Source organism: Phyllostomus discolor, chromosome 5 (assembly GCF_004126475.2).
Source record: "Phyllostomus discolor isolate MPI-MPIP mPhyDis1 chromosome 5, mPhyDis1.pri.v3, whole genome shotgun sequence".
Taxonomy (NCBI): Eukaryota; Metazoa; Chordata; class Mammalia; order Chiroptera; family Phyllostomidae; genus Phyllostomus; species Phyllostomus discolor.
The window spans coordinates 163,713,874-163,739,584 of record NC_040907.2 but is presented as its reverse complement, the minus strand read 5'-3'; the positions used below and the strand labels follow the sequence as shown (position 1 = coordinate 163,739,584).

At 49.2% G+C, this 25,711-nt stretch overlaps 1 protein-coding gene across 24 annotated transcripts in view; it reads left to right on the top strand.

Moving 5' to 3' along the window:
• ABLIM1 (actin binding LIM protein 1) overlaps nucleotides 1–25,711 on the top strand; it is a 266,602-nt gene that overhangs the window by 108,790 nt on the left and 132,101 nt on the right. Inside the window, exon 1 of one of the 24 annotated variants that reach the window (XM_036027348.1) lies at nucleotides 1,007–1,622. The exons of the other annotated variants lie outside the window; for them this stretch is intronic. Within the exon in view, the coding sequence (XP_035883241.1) occupies nucleotides 1,607–1,622 (16 nt within the window). The 5' untranslated portion in view covers nucleotides 1,007–1,606. Of the gene's footprint in view, nucleotides 1–1,006; nucleotides 1,623–25,711 lie in introns of those variants that run through there. 24 annotated transcript variants of the gene reach the window in all.

The following is a 25,711-nucleotide window of genomic DNA, read 5'->3' as shown; positions in this document are numbered from 1 at the left end:
TTCGGAAAAAAACACGGCCCCGCAGGGCTGCAGGGGAGGCAGGGAGTCGTGTGGGTGAAGCATGTGTCACAGCAAAGACGACCCAGGGGTTGGAGTGGACTTAGCCCTTCCTTACAAGCTGAGACACCCAAGCTATTAATAGCAAAGCCCTGAGTCACAGATGTAGGAATGTCACAGCTGCTTGAGAACTGCTACTGTTACCCATCAGAAAACCCCAATAAAGGTCTGGCCGGGGCCCCGGCAATGTAATTTCAGACATACACACAACCTCCAAGTCAAAGATGAGGCAGGTGGATTGACTTCATTCTTTTCTGTTACCCTGGCTCTCTGAGCCCCAACACGTTACAATATTTGCAGTAAACACAGGCTAATACGGGCTGCGCGTTGTGGTTGGGAAAGATGTGTTGGCCATCTGCTGCTCTTCCGAGCGGTGCTGCGTCTGTCTTTTTGTCTCTGGCTCATCGCATTGTCCCCGCATGGTGGATGTGTATGATGTGCGTCTGGGGTCTGCGCGCTTGGGGAGGCAGGTGGTGGAGCCGGGTGGGCGTCGGCGTCCTGGACCCGGAAGTCCCCTGCTCCCAGGAGAGCGACCTGTGACCCTGTGCGTCGGACAGCAGAAGTCCTGTTGGGAGCCACTGCTGCTGCTGGGGTCAGGCTCAGGCTGGTGAGGGGTGGCAGCGTGACTGCCCCTCCCTTGGTAGCTAGGGTTCCTTCCGCACATACACACACCCAAGGGGTTTGCCTAAAATCCCAGGTGAAGCAGAGAGAAGGTGGGGGTCAGAATCCCACCTAACTGAGTAAGTCAGAGTTTTACTTTGATCTGAGCGAGGAATTGCATCCTGAAAAGATCCCCTCCCCGGCTCTCTCCCCGTCCCAGTCCCCACCCCACCGCCGGCCCCGCCCCCGTGCAGGTAAACCGCGGCGGGGAGCAGCCGGGCAAACCGAAAGCCATTATTTATTTTTCATTACAGCTGAGCCGCCAGGACCTTAGAAGTTGAAAAAAAATGCACTTGAAGGAGCCACTAGCGTCACATTTCGACTGAGGCTCATTTTTATTTACTCAGCGTGTCTGAAAGAAGCTGTAGAGAGAAGGAAAGCAGCAGTAATAGGAAGCTAATAAGCTAACAATTGACTGGTTTTCCTGCTCCGAACAGTCGCCGGCTGGTTTTGGCCCCGGCTCTTCTGGCAATCATTTATCAGACCCGGGGAGGGGCAGGGGCTCGGGCTCGGGGGCATTTCGTCGCCCGTGTTCCCGGGGCCTCGCGCGAGGAATGCAAGGTGGTGTCAATGACCAGAGATTAGGGCAGTGGAATTTTGCATTTGTCACAGCGGCAGCTGTAGCGAGTGGTTTCGACCTAAGGGCAGAGTCCCCGAGCAGGGCGCGGCCACCGCTCTCGCTCGGTTGGCGATCGCTGGGGCGGGCACCGGAGCTCGGCCCTCGGAGCTGGGGGCGGGATTTTAGAAAGAAGTCCCGGACTTGGCGAGTGGATGCCGGGGCTTTTCCTCGCAGCCTCTGCAGCCGCCGATCTGCCTGCCCAGGCGCACTCCCACTCCTAGACTTCATTCCTCTTTCCTTCAGTGCTGCTCGCCAGAGGACCCGGTTGCCATGGTGAAGGAGAAAGGTAATTATAAATATCGATCACTGGGCATGGTTGCAGAAGTTGGGGCCGCGGGGCTCGGCTACCTAATGGGCGATGATCAATGGAAAGCCAGGCAGACATGTTCTTGGTGCGAGAATCGGTGTATTGTGAAGCCTCGCTTGCCGTGGACCGAGGCTTCATTAAGGACATTTAATTTAGCCACCGCGTCTGAAACGCATCCCATTTCTGGAGCGTTTGCACAGCTGAGCTGCTGGTTGTGTGCCGGTTCGAATTGTTATTGCATTTGGAATTTCTGGTTGTGTTTGAGGCTTGCCTGTCTGCCTTCATCCTAGCCTTCAGTCCCTCCCCCCACCCCCTGCCCGCTGATCCCCACCCAAATCAATGAGTTCATTAACATGTGTAAGGAAGGGGCCCTGCTACTAGGTTTGTGCTGTTGGGGACACACGGAGCCTGGGGAGGACCGGCCGGAAGGACGAGGGGCTGTTTTCAAGGTGTCAGGTGTGCTGCTTTAATAACCCGGCATTTCACTCCTAATCCCTCATCCAAGCATCATCTGAAAGGGTGCGGTAGCGTCTAAGGTGGCAGATTTGGGTGCCAGATCGCCTCTGGAGGAGCACGTCGGTGAGGAGAGAGGGCGGGGCGCTCTGCACAGGTGCACAGTATTTGTGCCCTGGGCGTGGTCCTGAAATGTAGGTGAAATCTTTCAGAATTGAGTTATAGTTTAAATGATTATTTCCTCCAGGAAAGGCAAAGAACACAGCAACGCTTGGTTTTAATTGTCCAAGTAACATACAAACCCATCTTCTGTGAAGAAAGTGAAATGTTCCAGGAAAATAAAGAGTGAGAAGTGAAAGCTCTTCACCCCTACCCGTGGGCCCCCATCCCCCCCTCCCTAGGCAAGGTTGTTACTATGTGCATCTTTCTAGGCAGGACAGGGGTGGGTGGGTGAGTGGATGGATGGATAGACAGAAGTATGAAAATGGGATCATTTTATGATCACTTTTTCTGAGACTTAATTTTTTCCTCGTACAGTATGTCTCAGGGACCTTCACCATATGATTTTATAATGTGAGTGACCCAACCTTTCATTTGGCTGTTTCTAAGCTCAGTTTTATTCTGCCACATTTTCCTAGGGCGGGACATAGCTTTCTCCTTGGACAGGGGTGTCGGCTCCTTTAGGGCTGTCTTGAACCATTTCAATGATTTATCTTTGTCTCCTTTCTCTGAAAGCCCCTCCAGGGAATAGCTTTCAGGTGAACACGCTGAACTCACACTGATCCTTGCTGCTGGCAACTCCGTTAGGTTGTGTGGCACTAACGGGTGGACGAAGGATAGGGACATGGGAGCGAACAGTGCGAAGGCCTCACCTTAGGACAAAGAGAGCGTGGTTCTGCTCCCTCCATTCTGCTCTTGGGCATCTTTGCCAATCACTTGCCTTCGCTGTGGTCTTTCACTGAGGAAGTGACAACTGAGTGAAATGATTTGGTGCCTATCAAGGTGCTTGTGATAATGTTTCCTCTCCTGTCCGGGTGCTTCCAGAAACCCGCAGGGTAACAAATACAGATGTTGGCATTTAATAAAGGTCAGGGCTCTTCATTTCTACCCCGCCCCCCACCCCACCCCACTAGAACGAGCTGGTCCTGATCTGTGTTGCTAATGGATTTGAGTTTGTGTTTCCAATAGGAGTAATTCGTGAGTGATGGGAAAGAGGAGTGCAGTCCCCACGGGGCCCTGAAAGCCCCACCCTTGCTGTGCGGTGTATGCCTTATCCATCAGCAGTCCCCAGGCAGCAGCTCTCCTTGAAGCCCTCTCAGACTTCTCGAGTCTCAAGTTGCCCGGATTCAGGGAGACTGGGCTCAGTTTTGCCCTACAACTCGGTAGCCACTTTCTAACTGGAACACTTTGGACGGGCCACCAGGAGGTCACATACTCGCATTATCTTAGCCACTGATTAGAGGCTGTTGCTTTTTTATTTCGAGGCCTGTGTGCGTCCACACTGCTGCCTCCCAGCTCTCTGATTGCAGCGACCTCAGCCAACAGGAGAGAAAGGCAGGGTTTTGTTTTTTTTGTTTTTGTTTTTGTTTCTGTTTTTGGCAGGTACACAAGAGCTGCCATGGAAAGAAAGGAATCTCATCATAGCTTTTACAGTGAGAAGGGCACAGGGGAGCGTGCGGTACAGGCGTGCCTCCTAGAGGTGAGGAGACAGGGGTTCAGGAAGGGGAAGTAAACCGCTCAGGGACACACAGGAGGAGATCCTGGACCCGGTGCTCCTCCCGTGTTCCAGCGAAGGTGCATGTGGACCATCGACTGCACACGCCAGGGGTGGTGACGTCCCCTGGCCCCGCCACTCGGTGGGGAGCCCCGGAGAGGCAGCACTGTACCCCCATCTCTGACTTCCTGTGCACAGCCTAGTGTCTGCCCCGTCGCGTGGCCTCATGCAGCTGAAACCAGGTTGGTCTGTCCTCAGAGCTGGCGCTGGAACCTGTGTCTTCTCGATGCTGAGACCTTCCCAGTCCTCTCCTGTTCCTCTTGCTCCAGAGAAGCCTGGCCCCCTTCCTCCGGGTGCTGGCGCGGGTCACCCTCGAGCAGGCTCCGATGAGGGCAGTATCCGTCCTGAGCGTGTGGAAGGACCCGCCTAGATCCGTGTTGCGTTCACCAGCGAGACGTGCTGTCACTCACACTGCTGGTGCCGTCGTTTTCTCTCCTGGACAGAGTGTCCGGGTATCTGTCTGGTTTGGGGTCGATGCGGACTGCAGGGGAAGCCTGCTGGCAGGTCACATCTTGGCTCCTGTGGGGTGTGGCACTGGCTGACATCCTCTGACCCTCGTCATCTTGTGTGCTCCTAACCAGGCACCTGCTCGCTTCCAGTGGCCGACGCTTATTGATCAGGGATCTTGATGAAATGGTTACTTCTCGGATGTGCTCAAGGGCTCTGTGTCCTTGCTGGATCCTGTAACAAAGAAGCAGGAGAGATTTTTGTGGGTTTATCCGTCAATAGCTGTCTTCCTGCGTACACTCTCAGCAGCCTAAGCCTCAGAGGTCCACTCTACTCATTTAAAAGCTGTAATTGTCTCACTTTCATGTGTTCCAGGGCAAGTTTAAAAAACTTACACTGAAGGAATTTATTAGCTCTTTTTGTTAGAGAAAACAAAAATAAATACTAGAGATTAAGTTACATAAACACTCACCTAATTTAAATAATAAGGATGCTTTTGGCTTATAAGCCATGTGAGAGCAGAAGAATTCAGTAGTGAGGCAGACACATCAAGGTGAATAGTTTTACCTTTGGGTACTTCATGGTTTGTTCTGTTTTGTCTCCTGGAAGCTTTCTGCCACTGTTGGATGGTCCAGCTTGCTTTTAGGGTAGAGTGGGGCCCAATAAAACTCATTCCAGTCCACTCTCAAAGAAGACATGTTCCAGGCCCTGGCTGGCGTAGCTCAGTAGACTGAGTGTGGGCTGCAAACCAAAGCATCGCAGGCTCGATTCCCAGTCAGGGCACATGCCTGGGTTGCAGGCCATGGCCCCCAGCAACCGCACATTGGTGTTTCTCTCTATTTCTCCCTCCCTTCCCTCTCTAAAAAATAAATTTTAAAAAATGTTTAAAAAAAAGAAGACGTGTTCCCCCTCCACCTGACATTCAGGTGCACGGGACACACACACACAGACACGACAGTCTTGGTTCTTGGCAGCTTCTGAAAACAGTGGTGTGCTGTGTCACGAACGTGTCCTACAGACCGGCACCAAAGTAATCCTCTTAGGACTTCGATGTCATCATATTTCCAGCTCAAAAACCGAAATGAGTGACAAGGGTAAAGTTCAAGGCTTCCTGCTAATTAGCAAGGGTTCTCCCCGAGTTCTTAAATTACCTCCTCTCCATGCCTCTCCAAGCCAATCTTGTTTTTTTTACAATGTTATTTTTAAATCTGCTGGTTATTGAATACATACTAAGTGGCAGGCTTTGTGTTGAGAACTTTACAGACATGGCCTCTAATCTTTAACCCACGAAGGTGGTTGTATTACTTTCTCTCTTTTTTGAAGATTTTATTTATTTATTTTTAGAGAGAGGGGAAGGAAGGGAGAAAGAGAGAGTGAGAAACATGGATCACTTGCCTCTCTCACATCCCCTGATGGGGGACTGACCCTGCACCCCAGGCATGTGCCCCGACCCGGAAATCAAACCTGTGACCTCTCACTGCAGGGTGATGCCCAACCACCTGAACCACACCCGTCAGGGCATATTCCTCTCTTTTAAGATATAAAAAGAAGAGGCTCACGGGAGTTGAGAAACTCTCCAGAACTCACTTCGCTAGAAACTAGAAGAGCTGATTTTCTAACCAGGCCTATCCAGCTCCAAAACCCATGCTAATTGTACCTGTGCCACCCCACCCCCCAAACCCCTCCCCACCCTGCCCCATGTTCCTGTTTGAATAATCATGGAGGGTTTTTCCCTCTCTAACCTCGGTCATGATGCCCCTCCCGGCCTCGTGAGAAATATATATTCTTCTTTCCCGTGCTTTTCAGAGACCTAACGCAAGCCTTGCTTCCTTATAATGCCCGTCCCAGGCCCGTCCCTTCCGCACATTCCTCTGGAGTTACTCCGCGCACCTAAGCAAACACCCGAGAAATTAAACCACACTTCAGTCACCTGTGCAGCTTAAGAAAGCGTGCTGTCTCTCCTCCAGCATCCGTTGACTTGATGCATGGTCTTGTAAAGCAACCTTTGGAGGTGTGGAGTGTCGCGGCTTCTATGGGGCTCCCGTCCCCCAATCCCATCCCTTCCAAAACTCACACCCACACAGACACCACCCAGTCGGGCGTGTGCACGCCACCTAAGGTGATGGAAGCCGGTTTCTGTTCTATCCTGGGGGAGCCTGAGGACAGTAGGTCTTTCTACGCGCGGTGTGATGACCCCTCCCACGCCCCAGCCGCATTTCAGAGCCCCTGGTCTGTGCGTGGCAGCCACCCCTGGAGTCCGTTTTCCAGCCCCGCCCCGCAGGTTGAGCTCAATGCCCCACCCCTACCTGCTCCTGGAATACTCTAGGTTCTTCATCTGTTCCTTAACCTGAAAAGCCCTGAGCTTTTCAAGGGGACACCCACGACAAGGACGTGTTTTAAGTAAGGTCCGAAGGGGAGCTACTGATTAAAGGAGGCGCCGTGCCGCTGCAGGCTTCGGAATAAGTTGTTTTTGATTGGCGGTGGCTGGTGCCCAATGTCATAACTACTTCCTTGCCCCTTGCCACTTACTCACTGAGTCAAAAATGTGTATCCAGAAAGAAAAAAAAGACTTCATTTCCACAGAGGTAAGGCTGAATGTGTAAATTAATCGAGAGAAGGAGCACATAGACTTTAAATGTACCCAGAACTCTTGAGAGCAATGTTTGATGAGGAGTGAGCTCCAGGACATGGGGACCGGGAGCGGCTCCCGGACTTTGGGAGGGGGCCCTGCCTCTCACCTCTCCAGTCACCTGCCCTGGTGACCAGGAAGGAAGAAGCAACCCGTGCTGCCTCACTGCAACCCTCTTTTAAAGAGCACATTGACCTTTCCATGTTCTTGCAGAAAAAAATATCCTAAGGGAGACTTACCCTCCCTAGAGGGATGTCTTGGCATCGCTTTGAGGAGGGGACCCTCTGTGTCATCATTTTTCACAGCCCTGGGGGCCAGGAAGGAGGATCCTGATATTGCTTGGCTGTCATCTGCCCAGTTCAGAATGCTGAGCGTTTTTCCTGAGCCAGCGCTGGAGAGCCAGAGGGCTTTTCAGAAGGTCCGAGAGCGGTGAGCAGTGCCGGGTTCCTTCCCATTGTGGCTGAGCCCAGTCTGGGTGCACCGCAGTGCCAACCAGCCTGGCTTCCTGTTTCACTGTGTGTGGGTCTGAGGGTGACTCACGCCGAGAGGCCTGTTTATCCCGAACGGGCAGGAGCTGTGAATTCAAGGGCAAACAGTGGGGAGGATGAATGTTTGTATGTGTGACCTCTTTTCTCCGAGACATTGCATCTGTGCTCACACTGACATGATTGATGCCATTATGGCCCAGTGTGCCCTGGGGGACAGAGGGGTGAGTGTGTGTCCCATTGCCATCGAACAGGCTGACTTGCTTGGCTACTTGGGCTTAACCGTGAGGAAGCTGGCTTTCTTCATACTTCCAGGGACATCACTCTGCTGAGTGGTGGTTCAGTCAGGAGGCATCAGAACCGCCCGGAGGGCTTGCGAGAACTTGGATTTCTGAGCCCTGCTCCCGGAGTTCCTGACTCAGTCGGGCTGCGGAGGGGCCCGAGGTTTTGCATTTCTAGCAATCCCTGGTGGTGTTGATGCTTCTGGCCCAGGGGCCACACTTTGACCCTGTCCACATACTCCCTGGTCTCTAGGCGTAAAGTGATCATCCCTCCAGGCCGATGAGTGAGAACTTTGATATAAACAGCCTCTCCGTTCCCTGTTGCTAACCTGATCTTGCTTATGGTGCACAGATGCCTGAGCAAAGGCAAAGGGCGTCCTGCTCACTCTGACTCCCGCGCAGCACTGAGTGAGGCCAGAGTCCGCAATGAAACAGACCCGTGAGGTCCGAGAGGCCAAGGCACTGCTGTGGGTATACGACCCCGGGTGTGCAGAGGGTGGGCAGGGCAGGTGCAGGGGGGAGTTGTAAGGCGCCTTTTCCTGGGAATGAGTCGGGGCTCAGCTTAGCTTGGAGAAGGCAGCACCCATTTGGAGTCAAAGCACGTGTGAGTATCGCTCCTAATTCTAGCAGGGTTAGGTGAGCATCTTTATTTGAGTTCACAGAGCCCTTTGGAATCATTTTATAAAAGAGAATAGAATCTTGGCTGATGTGGCTCAGTGAACCAAGTGCCAACCTGTGAACCTGAAAGTCACCAGTTCGATTCCCAGTCAGGGCACACGCCTGAGTTGTGGGCCAGGTCCCCAGTAGGGGGCACTCGAGAGACAACAGATCAACGTTCCTCACACACATCGACGTTTCTCTCCCTCTAAATAAATAAATAAATAAATAAAATCTCTACAAAAGAGAGAGGATAGGTATCATGGCTCACTAACCCCACAACTGTGTTTTTACTTTTTGGGAAGCTAAAATATATTATTAAAACCTGAAGTGTTTTTTCCACTCCCACTCTGTCCAGTCTGTGTTCTAGCTGTCTATATTCTTTCTGTTCTTGTTCATTGTCTGGGACGCTGGGAAGGGAGAAGTTTCAGAAAAATTAGGAAAAGCAGGGAATGGCAGGAAAAGGCAGCGAGGTTACTTCACAGCGGAGGGTCTGATGAGAAAAGGGAGAGGTGTTCATGCACCTCGGAGAATTGGCAGGGCTACGGGCTGCCAGGCCCACGGAGAGTCCTGTGAGGGACACGTGGGCTGGATGAGTGTCTGCTGCCCTGCTGGGCCGCCACTGAGGGACAGAGTGTCTGGGCCACCGCTGGGGATGGCACCTGCTAGACCAGAGTCCAGTTATGCCATCCTTGCTCACCTGGAAAACATCGAGAGTGTGTGTGAAGGTCCCAGCCTGAACCTGTGAACCACACCAGTGGGCCTCCTGATCCCGTCACAAAGGTTCTGAGGTCTGTTCTCTGCAAGACGTTTTGGGGATAAGCTGATACATTGAAAAATTTCTACCTTCAGTAGGCTAATGCATCAGCCAGTGTTGGAAGGCTGACTGGGAATACAGATAGAGGTGACAGAGGGGATACAATGAAGATAAACAATATTCAGCAGGGACTCAAAGGAAGAGTTAGTGTTCCAAGGAATTTTTAAAAGGGGGGTTTTATAGAACAGGGAGCATTCCAACTGGCTCTGAGAGACTGCGTTTCCTACGGTAAGGGACGGTGTGTGGTTCAGCCTGCATCCGTATCACACCGTCTGCTGCACATCCTGTGCCCAGCGAGCGCTGGGTGAACTCGTAAGTGAACTTTTGATGTGTGTGGGCGAGGGACATGGTTATCCTTAAGGCTGATTCAGAACCTAATAAGAAGTAAGCAATCTAGATATAGAAACAAAATAAAGTACAGTTCTTGTCCTCACATTCCAGCAAGGAACACAGGTTCATAAATAAGTGATTATGGTACGAAGTGAAATGTGTTCAACAGAGAACTGTTAAAGTAACAGGAGACCACAGTGCAGGGAGTAATTAATTCTGCCACAAGGTCATGGCAGTCCGGGCTTGGAAGGACGGATAGGAGTGCAGCAACTGGGTAAAGAGGAAATTAGAGAAAAGTGGTCAAACGAGCAAAACACAAGCAGCGAAGTGCAACCCGGGCCTGAGGCAGGGGAGCCAGCAGGCTCTGGCAGGGGCTGCCGTGCGTCCCGTAGCCCAGCAGTGGCCCTCGGGAAGGGCGAGCAGAGGGCCCCGAGGGTCAGGGAGGGTTGCACGTGGTTAGAACTGGAGGCCGTCCCTACCGATGCCTCCAAGAACGAGGCGGGTGACCTGAATGGGTGGACACAGGCCAACGGGCCAGACCTTCTAGTTTTTAAGAGCTACTGGAAATAGGGATTAGTGTATAAATCTCCAGATGCTAACAATTGTTAACAAATGATTCAACTTTGTCTTCAAAAAATAATCTTTGTGTGGGCCAAACAAAGCATATCTGTGGGCAGGAGTCAGCCAAAAGGCCTCTTCCAGATGTGGTCTGGGGCTTCCCACAGGGCTCGCCAGACCAGCCCGCAGCAAGAAACACAAGTTTCCGCTCAACAGGGCTCACGGCTGGTGCACGTATGCCCATAAACGGCGGAAATAAAAGCCACAGGGAACAATGCTGATCTTCACGCTCTGCTACGTTCCACTCTTTTTTTCCCCATCATGCTGGTCGTGATTCGTGGATCTCATTTCGTGTTTCAGTGGGTCAACACCTGAAGTTTGAAGACCATTGGTTGACAGCATCTACACTCAAGTTTTATTGGATGAAAACAGAGTAAGGTCCATTGCTGAGCAGCCACGTCTCCATCCTGTACGCTCTTATGATGAAGCTCACTAGGCCCGTGAGGCTGAGTTGGGTTTCTGCACTTGCGGCTGGAGACGTTTTAACAAAATAATTTCAAAATCTTTTCTTGATGACTTCATCCTCGGCCGAAGTCGGCCAGGATTCAGTGCCATCTTTTTGGGTGCTGGAGGCAGTTAGGGACTGACAGGGCTGCCACATTCAGAGTGAAATGCTGCTCGATTGAAGTCCAGCACAAAGTCCCGAGGGAACGCCCCCCTCAGGCCTCCTCAGTTCTACGTGTGGTACTTCTGGACCTACTTTTTCACGCGGAAGAACTTTTCCCTGCGATCTGTGTCACTACTTCCAGACACGGTGCTCACCTGGTCCCCTTGCTTTTGCACCAAAGCTAAGGAGAGAAAGACGAGTTCAGGGCTCGGACAGCCTGTCACGTACCACCTCACCCATCATTAGTGCAACAGCTCTTCGCCTCCGTCTGTTAGACTTCATGTGCTTATAGCTTTTGTTTTCGACATAGCAGAGCATTTCCAGCACTATTATAATGTGGGGGCTTTGGAGAGAGGCCACGCCTCCCTTGGGAATGTCAGAGGTGAGCTGTGACAGCCAGCCTCCAGTGAGGCCGGAAAGGCATGGCCATCCTTTAGCTTCAGGGCGCGTCTGCCATCATCTCTGTCTCGAGTCAGAAGCACCCCTGCTACGTGCAGCAGGACTCGGAAAGCGCTTGGGCTTTTGAAACGAGAGCCCAAGAGGGGCTTGTCACCATCGGAAGGAGCTGCCATGGTGAGAGACCCCCTAGGGAAGGGCTGTGCCAGCATGAAAACCACGGGACCACAAGGAGGCAGTACTGAATGGTGGGTTTGCATAGTAAGTAGGCAAAGAAGCCAGCTCCTAAACATGGGTGAAGCAACAAGGCCAGACAGAGAGTGGCAGCTTGCTAGGGCAGAGAGTAGCCGATACAGGGCTGTTGGGGGTGGGGGACCGGTATGGTGCAAGACGACCAGGGGCAGTGTTGGCAGAAAAGATGGGAAGCCCTCTTTTTACAGGGCTTGGGGGCGGTCCCCTCCCAGGCACCGTGTGCAGGGGAGCAGCACCGCGGGGTTGTGCAGCCGTGGCCTGAGCACCCTTGCCCAGAAGCATGAGCTGCCGGCGAGATGGGGTTGGTACCAGAGGAACTACCTCTCTGCCCCTTCCCAGAGGACAGAGAGCCAAGCTCTTACCCGGTGGGAGATTCAGTTCTGTTCCTCAGTGAAAACAGAACTGAGAACACCCACTTTTCTCCCCAGGTGGGGAGGTTTGATAAGTTATCTAATAAGTTTAAGCATTGAAAAAAATATTGATAGATCTACATTAAAAAACATAGATTGTCCCTCAGAAACTAGGCAAGTGGGAGAAAAGGAGATTTAATCTAGGAGGAGGGGGAAAAACCATTGCACAAGAGAGGGACTGTATCCTCAGGATGGACTACAGTCTAGCAGAACGGTAACAACATCCACACAGTGCCAACACTGAGTGCAGTAACCACAGAGTACAGTGTAGCCATATTAGTAAGGGCAGTGTTCGAGGGTAATGGCTGAGTTGCATGCAGTGTTAAGAAATGCAGCTAGAAGACTGGAAAAAGCACCGAAAGTTGAACACACCTGTTTACTGGGATAGGGAATGAGGGGCAGGCAATTGGCATCATGCATTATAAGCATATTTGCTTTTTATGTATATAAGCCTATTTAAAACTTTTTAAGAGACTCCAGAGTTTTTATAATGTATTACAATATACAGTATATATATTTACAATATATCACTCACAGAATACAATTCCAAATTATGAGACACATAAAAAAAAAAACAGGAAAATGCAAACCTTACTAAAGAGAAAAGGCAATTCTTAAAGGCTGATGCTTGCATAACCCAGATGTTGGAATGATTAGATATGGATTTTTAAATGACTAGTATAACTGTGTTCAAAAATGGAAAGGAAACATGACCAGAATGAGCTAACAAATAAGAAATTTCGCCAAGAAATAGAATCTTGTGAAGTTACAGAACTGAAATTATGAAAAAAAGAACCCTCAGGAAATCATAGAAGTGATGTATGAAATGAAATGTCTGAGATGAAAAAAATTACTGGCAGTTTAACAGAAGGCTTGAGAAATCATCAGTGAACTTGAAGACAGATCAGCAGAAGTTATTCAGTTTGAAGAACAGAAAAAAATAAAAATTAAAAAAATGAACAGAGCCTCGATATCTGTGGGGCAACAGCAAAAAAGTTTAACATGGTTAATTGGAGTGGAAAAATATATGACTCAAAAAAACTTTAATTTATAGATTTAAGAATCTTACTGCAAAGAAAACCACACATAGGCACATTATCTTCAAATTATTGAAGAGTTAAAAGTAAAGGGAAAATCTTCTGGGAGAAAAAAGGCGTTACATGCAGGGGAACAAGAATACAAATGACTTATCATCAGAAGCAATGGTGGCCAGAAAACAATGGAAGAGCGTCTTTGGGACACTCAAACTGTCAAGCCAGACTGCTGTATTCAGTGAAAATACTGTATTTGGCCGGGTATAATGCATTCCTATGTATACTGTGCACCCACGTTTTTGACCCAAACTTTCAGGAAAAAACTTTTGTTTTAACTTTTTTAATAAAGATTTTATTTATTTATTTTTAGAGAGGGGAAGGGAGGGAGGAAGAGAGAGAAAGAAACATCAATGTGTGGTTGCCTCTCAGCGTGGCCCCCACTGTGGACCTGGCCCACAACCCAGGCATGTGCCCTGACTGGGAATCAAACCTGTGACTTTTTGGTTCACAGACCATGCTCAATCCACTGAGCTATGCCAACCAGGACTGTTTTAACTTTTTTTTTAATATATTTTTTTATTTTTTTAAAGATTTTATTTATTTATTTTTAGGGAGGGAAGGAAGGGGGAGAGAGAGAAAGAGAGAGAGAGAGAGACATCAATGTACGTTTGCTGGGGGTTATGGCCTGCAACCCAGGCATGTACCCTGGCTGGGAATCGAACCTGGGACACTTTGGTTCCCAGCCCGCGCTCAATCCACTGAGCTACGCCAGCCAGGGCTTGTTTTAACTTTTTAATTCAGTTTGTATTTATTTATATTTTGAAACAAAACTAATTATAATATTTCAGGGTATTATTTTGTATATAGATATAGTCATTGCTTTCTAGAGTTATACTTTTAAGGTATAGTATAAATAAAATAATTAAAAACATTTATATAGCCCTGGCTGGTGTGGCTCAGTGGATTGAGTGTTGGCCTGTGGACCAAAGAGTCGCAGGTTCGATTCCCAGTCTAGGGTATATGCCTGGGTTGTGGGCCAAGTCCCCAGTAGGGAGCACATGAGAGGCAATCATACATCAATGTTTCTCTCCCTCTTTCTTCTTCCCTTCCCCTCTCTCTAAATATAAATAACTAAAATAAAAAAAAACACTTATATAGATACAGAATTAGTACTACCCATGTATAATGCGCATCCTTGTTTTCCCCTCAAAAATTTGGGCAAAAAAAGTGTACATTATACATGGCAAAATATGGTATTAAGGTATTTAGAAAATTCTTCAAAATTCGAGAAGTAAAAAAAATACTTCTGTTTTTTTAACACATCAGAGAAACTGTTAAGATTAATAATTTATCTAAAGGTAAAGATTTTTTTACTAGTTTCTCATACTTTGGGAAAAATAAAGACACATGGGAGAAAAACCATACACTCTTCATATCTTTTTTGTCAGGATTAGTTTCAACAAGATAATATGTGTAAAACCTTCCAGGGTCATACAGCAGGTGCTCAATAAATGTTAACTGAAGGTCAGCTGGTCGGGAGAGTTTATTAAAGTAGGAGGGTGGGTAGGCGCACAGCCCGAGCCAAGGGAACAGCTGACAATTCTTTGCAGAGACAGTGAGACTCGGATATAGGTGGTGAGAAGCATTAAAATGGTAACTGATGGAGAGGCGGTGTCAAACAGCCTATAGCGAGGATTTTCAGCAGAGACAAATTCAGAGCCTGAACTTGTGAAGCCTGGAATTTTCCATCTCTTTCTCGTTTGTTGCTTGTGGCACAGTTGTTAACCCGTTTGCCTTGGTGGCTTTGTAAAATTAGCCCTTAAGCCTTCAGGAGTTTATACTTTTGCCCGAAAAACAACTTGCGTTTATGAGTGGGAGCTCTGTAACCGAACTGCCTGGGTTCAAATCCTAGCTCTACTGTCTGCTAATTATGTGACCTTGGCCAAATTACTTAACCTCCTTGTGTCTCAATGTCCCTACCAGAAACTAAGGACGTTAACAGTACCACTTTCATAGGACTGTTGTGAAAACTAAAATCAAGACGTGTGAAGCATTTAAAACAATGCCTGGCACATAGCAAGCACTCAGTAATTGTTTGTTCTTGCTGCTACTATTATTACTCCTCTTGGCTGAGTAAAACCAGGGCAGCGTGTTTATTGACATGGAGTGATCAGATCAGTTTCGAGACCCAGGCAATGAAATAGGGCTGGGATAGGTGAGCTGAGGAACCAGGGAAGGCCACCATTTCTGCTGGACAGTCCCTTTGCAGCTTACCTCAAGCAAGCAAGACTTTGTAAAGCTTTGTCATGCCACGCTACCTCTGGACCACAGGCGTGGCTTCCGTGGCCGGTAATTCCTGCTCTCCGGTGGTAGAACCCAAGGAAGGCTGCCTGCTGCGTTCTGGGTGCCCACATCCCCTTGGCAAGTGGGCTGATGACTCGAGTAGGTCTTTATGCTGTGGAATGGAATGAGAGGTCTAATAATGATTTGGTGGAGGAGCACGTGGACCTTTTAAGAACGGTTGTTTTAAAGTGTTTGAGAGTGGAAGTCAGGTGTGCTTGGGATTCTGACCGGAGGGACCTGTCCACCCACTCTGTGACAGTGCATCATCATGTCACACTCGGGGGACACCGCATGTGGCTTTTCCAAGGCTCTGGTACCACCCCGACTCCTCCCACAGCTGGAAGTTGTGTTTTGTTGCATGGTTCTCATTTGGAGAAGTGTAGCCAGGGTTGATGTGAGACGCACCCATCTGTAAGCTCATCCCTTCAGCTTTTGTTCTTCTTTTTATTTCTGGGTCAGAAACATAAGCAACTGCTTTATCTTCTGTCATTAGTTGAGTTTATTGCCATCATCAACATTACCTATTTGCAGCTACTGTTGGTGAACCCAAGGTACTCAACCAACTTTCAATGTCACCCAAAGGCTGCTGTCCTGAAAGAGGGACAGAAGACCAAGGTAGCAGATAAATGAACATACTGAACACACATTTATCGAGCACAGACCTTGTGCCAGAGGCTGTGCCAGACCCTGGACGCTAAAGCAATGACCCTGTGGCGGAGAACCTAGGATGCTGAGCTGGTGATACAAAGATTAAAGGGAGTAGACAGGGATGAAGGTAGGGAGGCAGGAAGACCGCCTTTAGTATGGTGGTTCAGGGAGAGGTGGGAAGGAGAGGGACCCAGCCTTGCAAAAAGAGCTGGGAGACAGCCTTCTGGGAGAAGGCCACATGCGAAGACCCTGAGGCCGCAGAGCTGGAGCTCAGGAGCCACGTGGAGAGGGCGAGAGAAGAGCCTGCAGAGGCGGGTGGGCTCTGTGGCCACAGCAGGACACCTTGGATAGTGAGGTGAGAGCCGCTGGGAGGGCTGCACTTGTGACATGATCTGCTTGAGTTATGTCCTGAAAAGGTCATTCTGAATGCTGCGTGGCAAAGGGATTGAACAAAGGAGTCAAAGACCCACAGTGTTTGAAGGCACAGGCTCCGTGCCCTCCTCCTGACTGTCCCCTCAACCCTCCCTCCCACCTTGCTTGGTGAGGGAGCACGCACAGGCAGTGCCTGCTTCTGCGTTTCCGGCGAATCTCTGGTGCTGGTACTGGTGTGGACGCAGCTCTGGGCGAGCTGTGTTTGTGAGAACTCCCACGGGAGCTGGGAGCTGGGTCTGACGGTGTCTTTCAGGGTTTTTTTTTATTTGTCTTTTTATGGGTTCTTTCCCAACAGAGGAGCAGAGATGAGATGATAATGAGGACATTTGTCAGGGTAGAGAAATGTTGGTGAAAACAAATATATACCTTCGTGGGAGGAGTTCCTGTGTTAGTGAGGAGTTAGGAGTAGCAGGCAATGGTGGCACTGTGCCTGGGCTAACTCCCTTCATGGGGCCCTAACAGACTGTGACCCTGTCTCTTAGCTTGCATGTGCATAAATGGCTCCACTGGGACCACGGTCCCTCCAACTCCTGGAGCCAGGACAGAGGTGACCCCTGAGCAGTCTCTAAAGGTGTGGCGCTCTGCCAGCATGTTCCAGACTGAAGCCACTGCCCAGTTCTCTGACTCGACCCATTTCTAAATGAAATTGCTGTGCAGGGACAATTTGAGATCCCTGGGTGACTGACCTTACAAAGCTCTATCAAATTTCCGAAGGGATTTTGTTATCCTTCAGAAATTCCTGCTCATACAGGTTAGTGCCAGTCTCTGCTGACCTTCAGCTGACATGGGCATCTGCGTGCCGGGCTGCTGCTGTGAGGGCCCCCAGGAGGAAATGACCTGGCGTTGTCCCCACATCCACCCTGTGCAGTAGAACCTGTATTCGTAGCGTCTCTGCCGTCTCAGGCAGGTGGAGGCACGTGGCAGGGGAGGCGGGGCCAGGAATCTGGTCTCCTAACTCCTAATCCCAGATCCTTTCTAATTACAGTTTTGGAGGAGAGGTGGGTCTTTGTACAAATGACTGTGCTCCAAAGCCCAATTAGTAAGTGCTGTCAGAGAGAGGCGAGTGGAGGTCAGAGAAAGGCAAGGGGAGGTTCATTAGCAAGTGCGTCAGAGAGCGGCCACACCTTGAGTGGCATCCCAGCCTCCAGGTGTGGCTAAGGAGTCACTCTTTTAGAAGGAGGAGGAGAAGGCACCACGCCGAATTTAAATCCCTTTCTAAAAGTAACCTTTCTATAGAGAAGGCAGGTGTAGCACATCAGGGCAAATGCATCACGTGATTACCAAGGAGGAAATTTCAGTCCGAATTATTGTAACCCTAGCACCTCTGTGCTTTGGGAGAATCAGATTAACTGGATTTGAGCCTGGGCTATTTCTATAATCAGGAGCCCGGCTGACTGGTGGCTGACAGTGTCTTTTATATTTAGAGAAATAGTGAAGACCTATCGCGTTGTCTCAGAAAAGGCAGAGCGGGCCTCAGGACATCGTGCGAGTGGACAGCCACAGGTGGCGGGGAAGCCACGACAGAGCCACCCTATGCCCACCTGCTGGGAGTGTTTGCACCAAGGCAGCCCTGTGCTTTGTGCCCCGTGGTAATTCTGCTTACCACACCGACGTGGTCTGGGAAAATTAGGTCGTGGGAGCCAATTACAGAGAGGAAGCGTGTTGGACAACTAATGACAGGGCAGCAGTGTGTAGCTTCTAGGAACTACCACTTGCCACAGCAGGAAATGGACTTTTTAGGTAAACTGCAAATTAAGCACGCTCTGCATTTATTTCAGCTCTCGAGTTTCTCGTTTCCTAGGCCCCTAACTAGTGCCATTCTAGCACAAAGAGAGGAGGTAGGAGGTGGAGAGAAGCAGTGGGAGCAGGGCGCACACCGCTCCGGGATGTGTGCACAATTAAGTGGGAACCAGTGGGGCAGAAGCACAGAAGACATTCCAGGTAATGAAGCAGTCGCCCTGAAGCGCAGACTCCCAGGAGAACACGCGGAAACCAGCCCCACCAGAGGAGTACCGCTCTGGGACTGCACATCCACACCAGGCCTCTGCTTGGGGGGGGGCCCTGTTCACAGAGGGCTGCATTTCCTTGCTGTATCGCTCTTCCCATAAACTGCCGCAGCCTGGAACAATTTCTTTTGAGATCTGAAGTGTTATTTCCCATCTGCTTATTTACTGGCAGGTATTACCTTTGGGATTGTGACGCAGCTGAGCGCTCACCACTTCTGAGCTGGGGTCACCAGAATTCAGGCAGTGCCTTACACTAGCTTGATTTCCTTCTGGGCTGGACACGGCCTTCCTGTGGAAATCCCCTACACGGGGCTCCAGAGCACAGCCTCTGGGGTCAGAGGACTTCTTAACTGTGTGATCTTAAACAAGCTGTCCAGCTTGGTCTTGGGGGCCTCCCCTGTGGTGCAGGAATAATAAGACAGCACCCCCATAAGGCATTGGTGAGGATTATCTGTGATTGCAGGTGTGAATTAGTGAGCACAGTGCCTGGAACATAATAAATGTCCAACAAGTTCTACCTGTTATAATAATACAATGGAGCTATTCATCGAGATATCTTCAGTTCAGCTTCACGTGGGAGATGCCCCGGTAGCGGTTTTGGGTGGTAACCGTCTTTTCCCTGACCCACACATCGAACTGAGAAGTACAGAGTGACACTGTAATGTATTTGATCTGTGAAATGAGAAGTGCCCCAGGAATTTGGAGGAATTGACCACTGAGCTCGCAGTTTTGTAAGGCCAGGACTGATGCATTGAGAAACAAAAGCAGAGTGAACACAAAACAAGAGAAAATGAAGTGCTGGGTGACAGTGCAGGTATTTAGTGCTGAAGGATTTACGGGAAAATGAGACACTGGATCAATAGACGCCACAGTGAACGCTTCGGAGCAGAACCAGGTCGGGCCCTGGGAGTCAGGTTTGATTTGGACAGATGAGGAGAGGAGAGGCCGTTCCGAGCGAGGCCTGCACCGCGGGTGAGGAACCTGGGGAAATGAGGACCACAGACTGGGAGTGGTTGGAAGGCCCAGCCACAGAGGGATTTGCATATGAACATGACACAAGTAAATAGTAGAGTGCGTGAGTGAGCTTTCCTTGGGGCGGGGCAGCCTGCCTGTAACACCACTTAGCACAGTGGTGAGCACTCAGCAAGCGCGGCTCTTAGGTGTCCGCACAGCCAGCAGGGGCTGTGTTACTGAAGTCCCCGAGGCGAGGCAGAGAACATCAGATTTGACGCGCTGGGGTCGGGAGAGTTACCAGAAAATTCTCGTTACTGTTTTTATTTTAACAAAGTTGATTTCTAGAATAGTTTTAGATTTATAGAATACATTTGAAAAGATAGTGCGGTTTTTTATGTATTATACCTAATAACCAGAATCCCATACTAGTAACAGCTTACAGGAACATAATACTTTTTTTTATAATTTATGACCCAATATTGATACACAGGGTCTGGCCGAAGGAAGGCCTGCGTGAGCGTGGTTGGTAGGGTAATAATGTGGGTGTAATAATTTATAGTTTTAATTTGCACATTTTGCCTAAAGTGTCACATGGTATGCTTGAGTGTGATATTGTTATGTTACGGAATTACACGCTTATTTTTATTTTGTAATAAAAAAGGGGCGTTATTTGTGCCCCACCCTGTATTATCAAGTCCATACTTTATTCATATTTCCTTAGTTTTATCGGATGTCCCTCTTTCGTTCTGGGATCCCTTCCAGGACACCACATTACATTTAGTCATCACGTCATCTTAGGCTCCTCTTGACTGCGACAAGAGGACTTTCCTCCTTGTTTTGGATGACCTTGGCAATTGTGAAGAGTACTGGTCCAGTTTTTGTAGAATGTTCCTCACTTTGGGAATTTTCTCATGATCAGACTAGAGTTCTGGATTTCTATGGAAGAAAGATTGCAGAGGCAAAGAGCCAACGTTCATTATATGCTATCAAAGGTATATGCTGTCAGTGTGACTGACCATCACTGTTGAAGCTGACCTTGACCACCTGGCTGAGGTAGTGTTGGTCAGATCTGTCCAGCACAAAGTTACCTTTCCCCTGTTTCTATACCGTGCTCTTTGGAGAGGAGTCACCGGGTGCAGCCCGCACTGGACGGGTGGGGAGACGAAGGAGCCAGGGAGTAGGAATCGCAGCAGCCCGAGGAAAAGGAGTGGAGGGCTAGACTCCTGTGGTGAGAGGAGGGGTGACTAAGGGGTGTGAAGAGTCTAGAGTTTAGTGGGAGATGATGAAGAGGACAAAATCCAGGGTGACAGCTAGGTTCCAGGCGTCACCGATTAGGGGATTGTTTGGGTGTGGCGAGCACCGCGTTAGTTTACTGTCAATTCTGCACTTCCGGGCTGTGTCACCTGGGCTGAATCACTCTGTTCCTCTGAGTCGCAGTTGCCCTTTGGTAAAAGGAGGTCGGTGGTCCTGTTGTTCCCACCCCGTGGAGCTCTCGTGAGAGTAAAACGAGATGATGCAGATGTGTCACGCGCACGGCTCGGGCGTGGTTTCAAAGGCTGAGTGAAGCAGCGATGATGCTATTGAGAGAGAAGGGCACTTGGGAAGAGGCATCTGATACCTGGGAGATTCTGAGTATTTCAGGGAACCCGGGGCAAGTCGTAATTCACACGGAGTAGTCATGGGCTTGTGACAGTCACCTGCTAAGAAGACGCATTTCAAGCATGCTTTCTCAGATGTTCTGTTTCTGCTGGTCTAGCCCCAGGGGTTGTCACTGCAATGGAAGCAGCTTGGGCAAGATGACGCTGGTTCGGGACTAGGAAGAAGGGCTCTCCTGAATCTCTGTGACCTTCCTCTTGGGGGCACCGAAGGTTTCTGGGATTTCCTTAATGGTCTGACTCCCCCATTCTCATCACCGGGGACATCGAATAGGCATTTCAAAAGTAAATGCATCCAAAATGAAACTTTGGTTCCTGTCGGGCACCGGAGGTCGGGGGGATGTGATCATTTCACTTGACTGTGAAAGACCGTGTGAAACTTCCCAGCCTTGTCAGAGGCTGTTTTCCCTGAGTGGGCGGAGTCCCTGCAAACTGGGCATGATGCACTGGAGGAATTACTTTACCTTTTCAGACAAATACACCGCTGGCTCTCCACACGTTATTTCCTCGTTATTCAGGAAGTGTGCAGCCACGCTTCTGGTTTTTCGTTGTTACTACTGTTGTGTTAGCGATGCACGGAGGAGCCGTGGAGGGTGTTAACCGTGTCTGCCCCAGCTCCGGGAGGCCCGCATGCCCGGCCAACTGCTCACTGGTAACTTTGGGTAAGGAAGATAAGTTCTTTGCTCCTCATTTTCCTTCTCAGTAGAATAAGCAGGGACCACCCGGGCTCTGAAAGATGGAGCGATTAAGTAAAAATGAGCGGTAGAGCCAGCTGGCAAATAAGAGGAGCGTGGAATTAATGCCGCCACTATTCTGCAACTGACTCGGCATATTTCAAAAATGTACAATTGAGCCAAGGAACATACTTTTGGTAGAAACCAAACTGCCAAACGCTGTTATGTAAATTGAACCTCTTCATTAATCTTTGAAAAAGAGAGAGAGTCTTTTGTCCACACCAATCTGATTGGGATGAAATAAACACTGAGTCTCTGTCAGCCTTTGGGCTCCGTCATTCTCGGGTAAGAACAGCCCGTTTCTGCCCAGGCAGGGTGTTCTCACGTGTGTCTGCCTGGGCTGACGGGACGATGGAGAGGCAGGCGAATGCAGCAGAGTCTCTGCTCGTCTCGGGGTGAGAGCGACAGTTCGTCTCTGGGCCTGGAGGACTTCACAGTGTCAAATGTGTCTCCAGAGGGAAATGCTTGCAAAACGCAGAGGCCGAGCCCAGTTCTGACCTTTGCAGCAGGTGCCAGCAGTGGCCCTGGCACCTTCGTTCAGACAAGGGGAAGAGCCAAGAAGTGAAACGATATTTTCCTTCCCTCATCATTACTCAGCATGGGCCACTTGCTTAGCTATAAAAAATTCGAGTGTTGAGAGAAATGGCAGTGCTGTTGCTTACCCGAAAATGCATTCTCCCTGGTCATCCGGAGTCCCGTTGCGTGCAGCATTGTTTCCAGAGAGGCTGGTCTCGTGGATTCCTCTCTCACCCCCACTCTTGTCTGCAACTTGCTCTCAGCCATATTGTCTGAATTCTAAAGGAAAATCGTTCCTAAAGTCTAGCATGCCCAAGAATCATCCGAGGAACTCACTGACACGGTATATCCCCGACTCCGTTTGGTGGGGCTGAGGTGCCTGCATTTTCCTGTGTGGCCAGCACACGGGCTCTGTTTGCTGGGATAGGCAGAGCCACCTGGAGGATTACACGTGGGTGCCATGCCCAGCTGCGTGACTGTTGCACACACTGTGTCTGCTCCCTTTGTAAGCCGAGCCCTAGCTGCCGCTTTTAGAACTGCCCTTGAGCTTGACCTCCGCTAAATAAATTACTGCCTGACTTATAACAGTCATCACCCGACTTACAACAATTTTCTGATTTAGTCACATAGGATGGCAGGAGCACGAACTTGGGAGTCAGAAAGACCTGGCTGTAGATCTTTGAGCTTACTGTTACTTGGGCAGGCTGTCCACCTTCTCTGAGGCTCTATTTTCTCATCTGTCAAATGGGAACAATATTACCCGCTTCACAGGCAGAGGGGAGGTGGGAGAGGAGAGGGAGGGAGAGAGATGAGGAGAGACAGGACGTCATGAAATGACTTCTGTGTAAGCACCTGACACTGTGCCTGGTATTTAGTAGATGCTCAGTAAATAGTAGTTTCCTCCATTCTTATAGGAAGCAGGAATTCACTTTTTTTAAAAATAGAAAAATTTATTGTGGTGATGACTACAATGTAAATATGTGGGGCTTTTTTGCTTTTGATCTTTATTTGTTTATTAATTAATTTATTTTTAATAGATTTTATTTATTTATCTTTAAAGGGGAAGGGAAGTAGAGAGGGAGAGAAACATCAATGTATGGTTGCCTCTCATGCGCCCCCTGCTGGGAACTGGCCTGCAACCCAGGCACCTGCCCTGACTGGGAATCTAACAGTGACCCTTTGGTTCATAGGCCCACACTCACTCCACTGAGCTACACCAGCCAGGGATATTTATTTATTTATAATTATTTTATTGTTGTTCAATTAGAGTTGTCCACATTTTTCCCCCACCACTCCCCCTCCACCCCAGACAAACCCACCTCCCTCCCTTGCTTCCCCCCTCCCCCTTGGTTTTGTCCATGTGTCCTTTATAGTTGTTCCTGAAAACCCTTTCCCCCATCGTTCCCTCCTGCTCCCCTCTGGCTATTGTTAGATTGTTCTTAATTTCAGTGTCTCCGATTATATGTTGCTTGCCTTTTTCTTTTGTTGATTATGTTCCAGTTAAAGGTGAGCTCATGTGGTATTTGCCCCTTACCACCTGGCTTATCTCACTTAGCATAATGCTCTCCAGCTCCATCCATGCTGTCACAAAGGGTAGGAGCTCCTTCTTTCTCTCTGCTGTGTAGTATTCCATTGTGTAAATGTACCATAGTTTTTTGATCTACTTGTTTACTGATGGGCACTTAGGTTGCTTCCAGCTCTTGGCCATTGTGAATTGTGCAGAAGCAGGAATTAACTTAAAAGAGACACTCACATATTCTCCACTAGCACTTGAAGTACACGTTGTTAGCAGAAACTTTTTTTAATGTCTAGGTGACATTAAAATCAGTGTTTGTGTAGAGATCTCGAAAGGATGCTTCTCCTTAACTCCTTCGGATCACCCTGGCTTCTGTTGCAGACACGGGCTCCCAAGAGAGGCCCCGGCGGGTAGATAAGGAAATGCAGGTGTAAGGCAATGTCAGTACTTTTGCCGGACACTCCCGGGGTCCAGCGCAGAGAATTCAGATCAGGTGTTCAACCCGAAACAACACCTGTTCCTCCTCTCAATCTCACAAGAAGAACCTTGTTTCTGAGAATTTAGCTGATAATGGACTATTTGGACTGTCTTGTTCAAGCTCTTTCCAGGTGGAATGAGAACATGACCGTGGCCTGAGGGGAACAAGGAGCTATTATGCTTGCAGTGGACACGAGCTCCTGGCTATAGGTGCTTTTCTAAGTTCAGTTTCAGGAATATCTGCCCACATCTCCCCCTCGTCCAATCCGGTTTTACTGTGTGAGAAAAAAAAATCATCTTTGTTCTTTGTGGAGGTTGATTCATTTTAGGTTCATTGTTCTTGTCCCACATCACACTCAAGTAGCTACTTATGTAAACCATTTTGTATAGCACATGGTTCAGATCAGAAAAGGAACTTAGTAGCAAAAGGGGCCTCTGCCTTCTCTGGCTGGAGAAACGGCAGGGTGAATGAGGACCCGTGGCTAAATGAAGGCCACAGGTGTTCTCTCGCTGATGGCTCTCTGCGGTTTGTAGAGAGGAGGCTGTACATTGTATGGGCCCCCCGCCCCTCCCCACAGGGCACCAGCAGTGCTCTCTGCCAGCCACTCTGGGAACTGAGAGGCTAGTCTCTGTAGCCCCATCCATGATTTCAGGGCCTGCAAAGACCTTCGAAACCACCTGGCCCAGCCCCCTTTGTTTTGCAGGAGAGGAAACTGAGGTTCAGAGAAGGCCACATGGTTACTGTTTTTTTTAAAAAAATATTTTATTTATTTATTTTTAGAGAGGGAAGGGAGAGAGGGAGAGACAGAGAGAGAGAGAGAGAGAGAGAGAGAGAGAGAAACATCAGTGTGCGGTTGCTGGGGGTTATGACCTGCAACCCAGGAATGTACCCTGGCTGGGAATCGAACCTGGGACACTTTGGTTCCCAGCCCGCACTCAATCCACTGAGCTACACTAGCCAAGTTTTTTTGTTTGTTTTTTTTTTATTTTATTTTTATTTTTTTTTGGTTACTGATTTTTTTTAACTACTGCCTGCAATGTGTGTATCAGGAACTGTGCACATAGTAGGAGTCTCATAACAGGCCTGTAGAAGGTTAAACAAGTTGCTAAAGTAATGTCGGGACTGTCTCAGGTACAGTAGATGAGAAGCTAGCCAGCATGTACCAAGTAAATAAACATTTACTGAGTCCTCTGGCGCGTGAACGTTCTGCTGTGTTCTGAGGAGCTGGGTGAAGGATGGAAAAGTACAAATGGGTAGAAAAAACATGAATGTAAGCAATGGTCCCCTGTCCTCAAGGAATTTACAGTGTGTGAATTTAAAGACCTATTATAAAACATTGAACCGAACAAGATCATGTATCGAATGACCTGGTTACATCAACCTAGAGAAGTCTGGGAGGAAGTCAGACCTGCTGGGTGCGGTGGGAAGCAGCCCCGTGTTTTCCCTATGGGACTGTTAAAGCCACAGCTCTTACTTAAGGTGTGCATCCTCGTGGTTCCGGCACGGGGGCAGGGGCTCAGTGCATACTCAGGCATTCATATGTGGCTCATTTGATACCAAAATTATGCGGATATTTATGCACGTGCACGACGACCT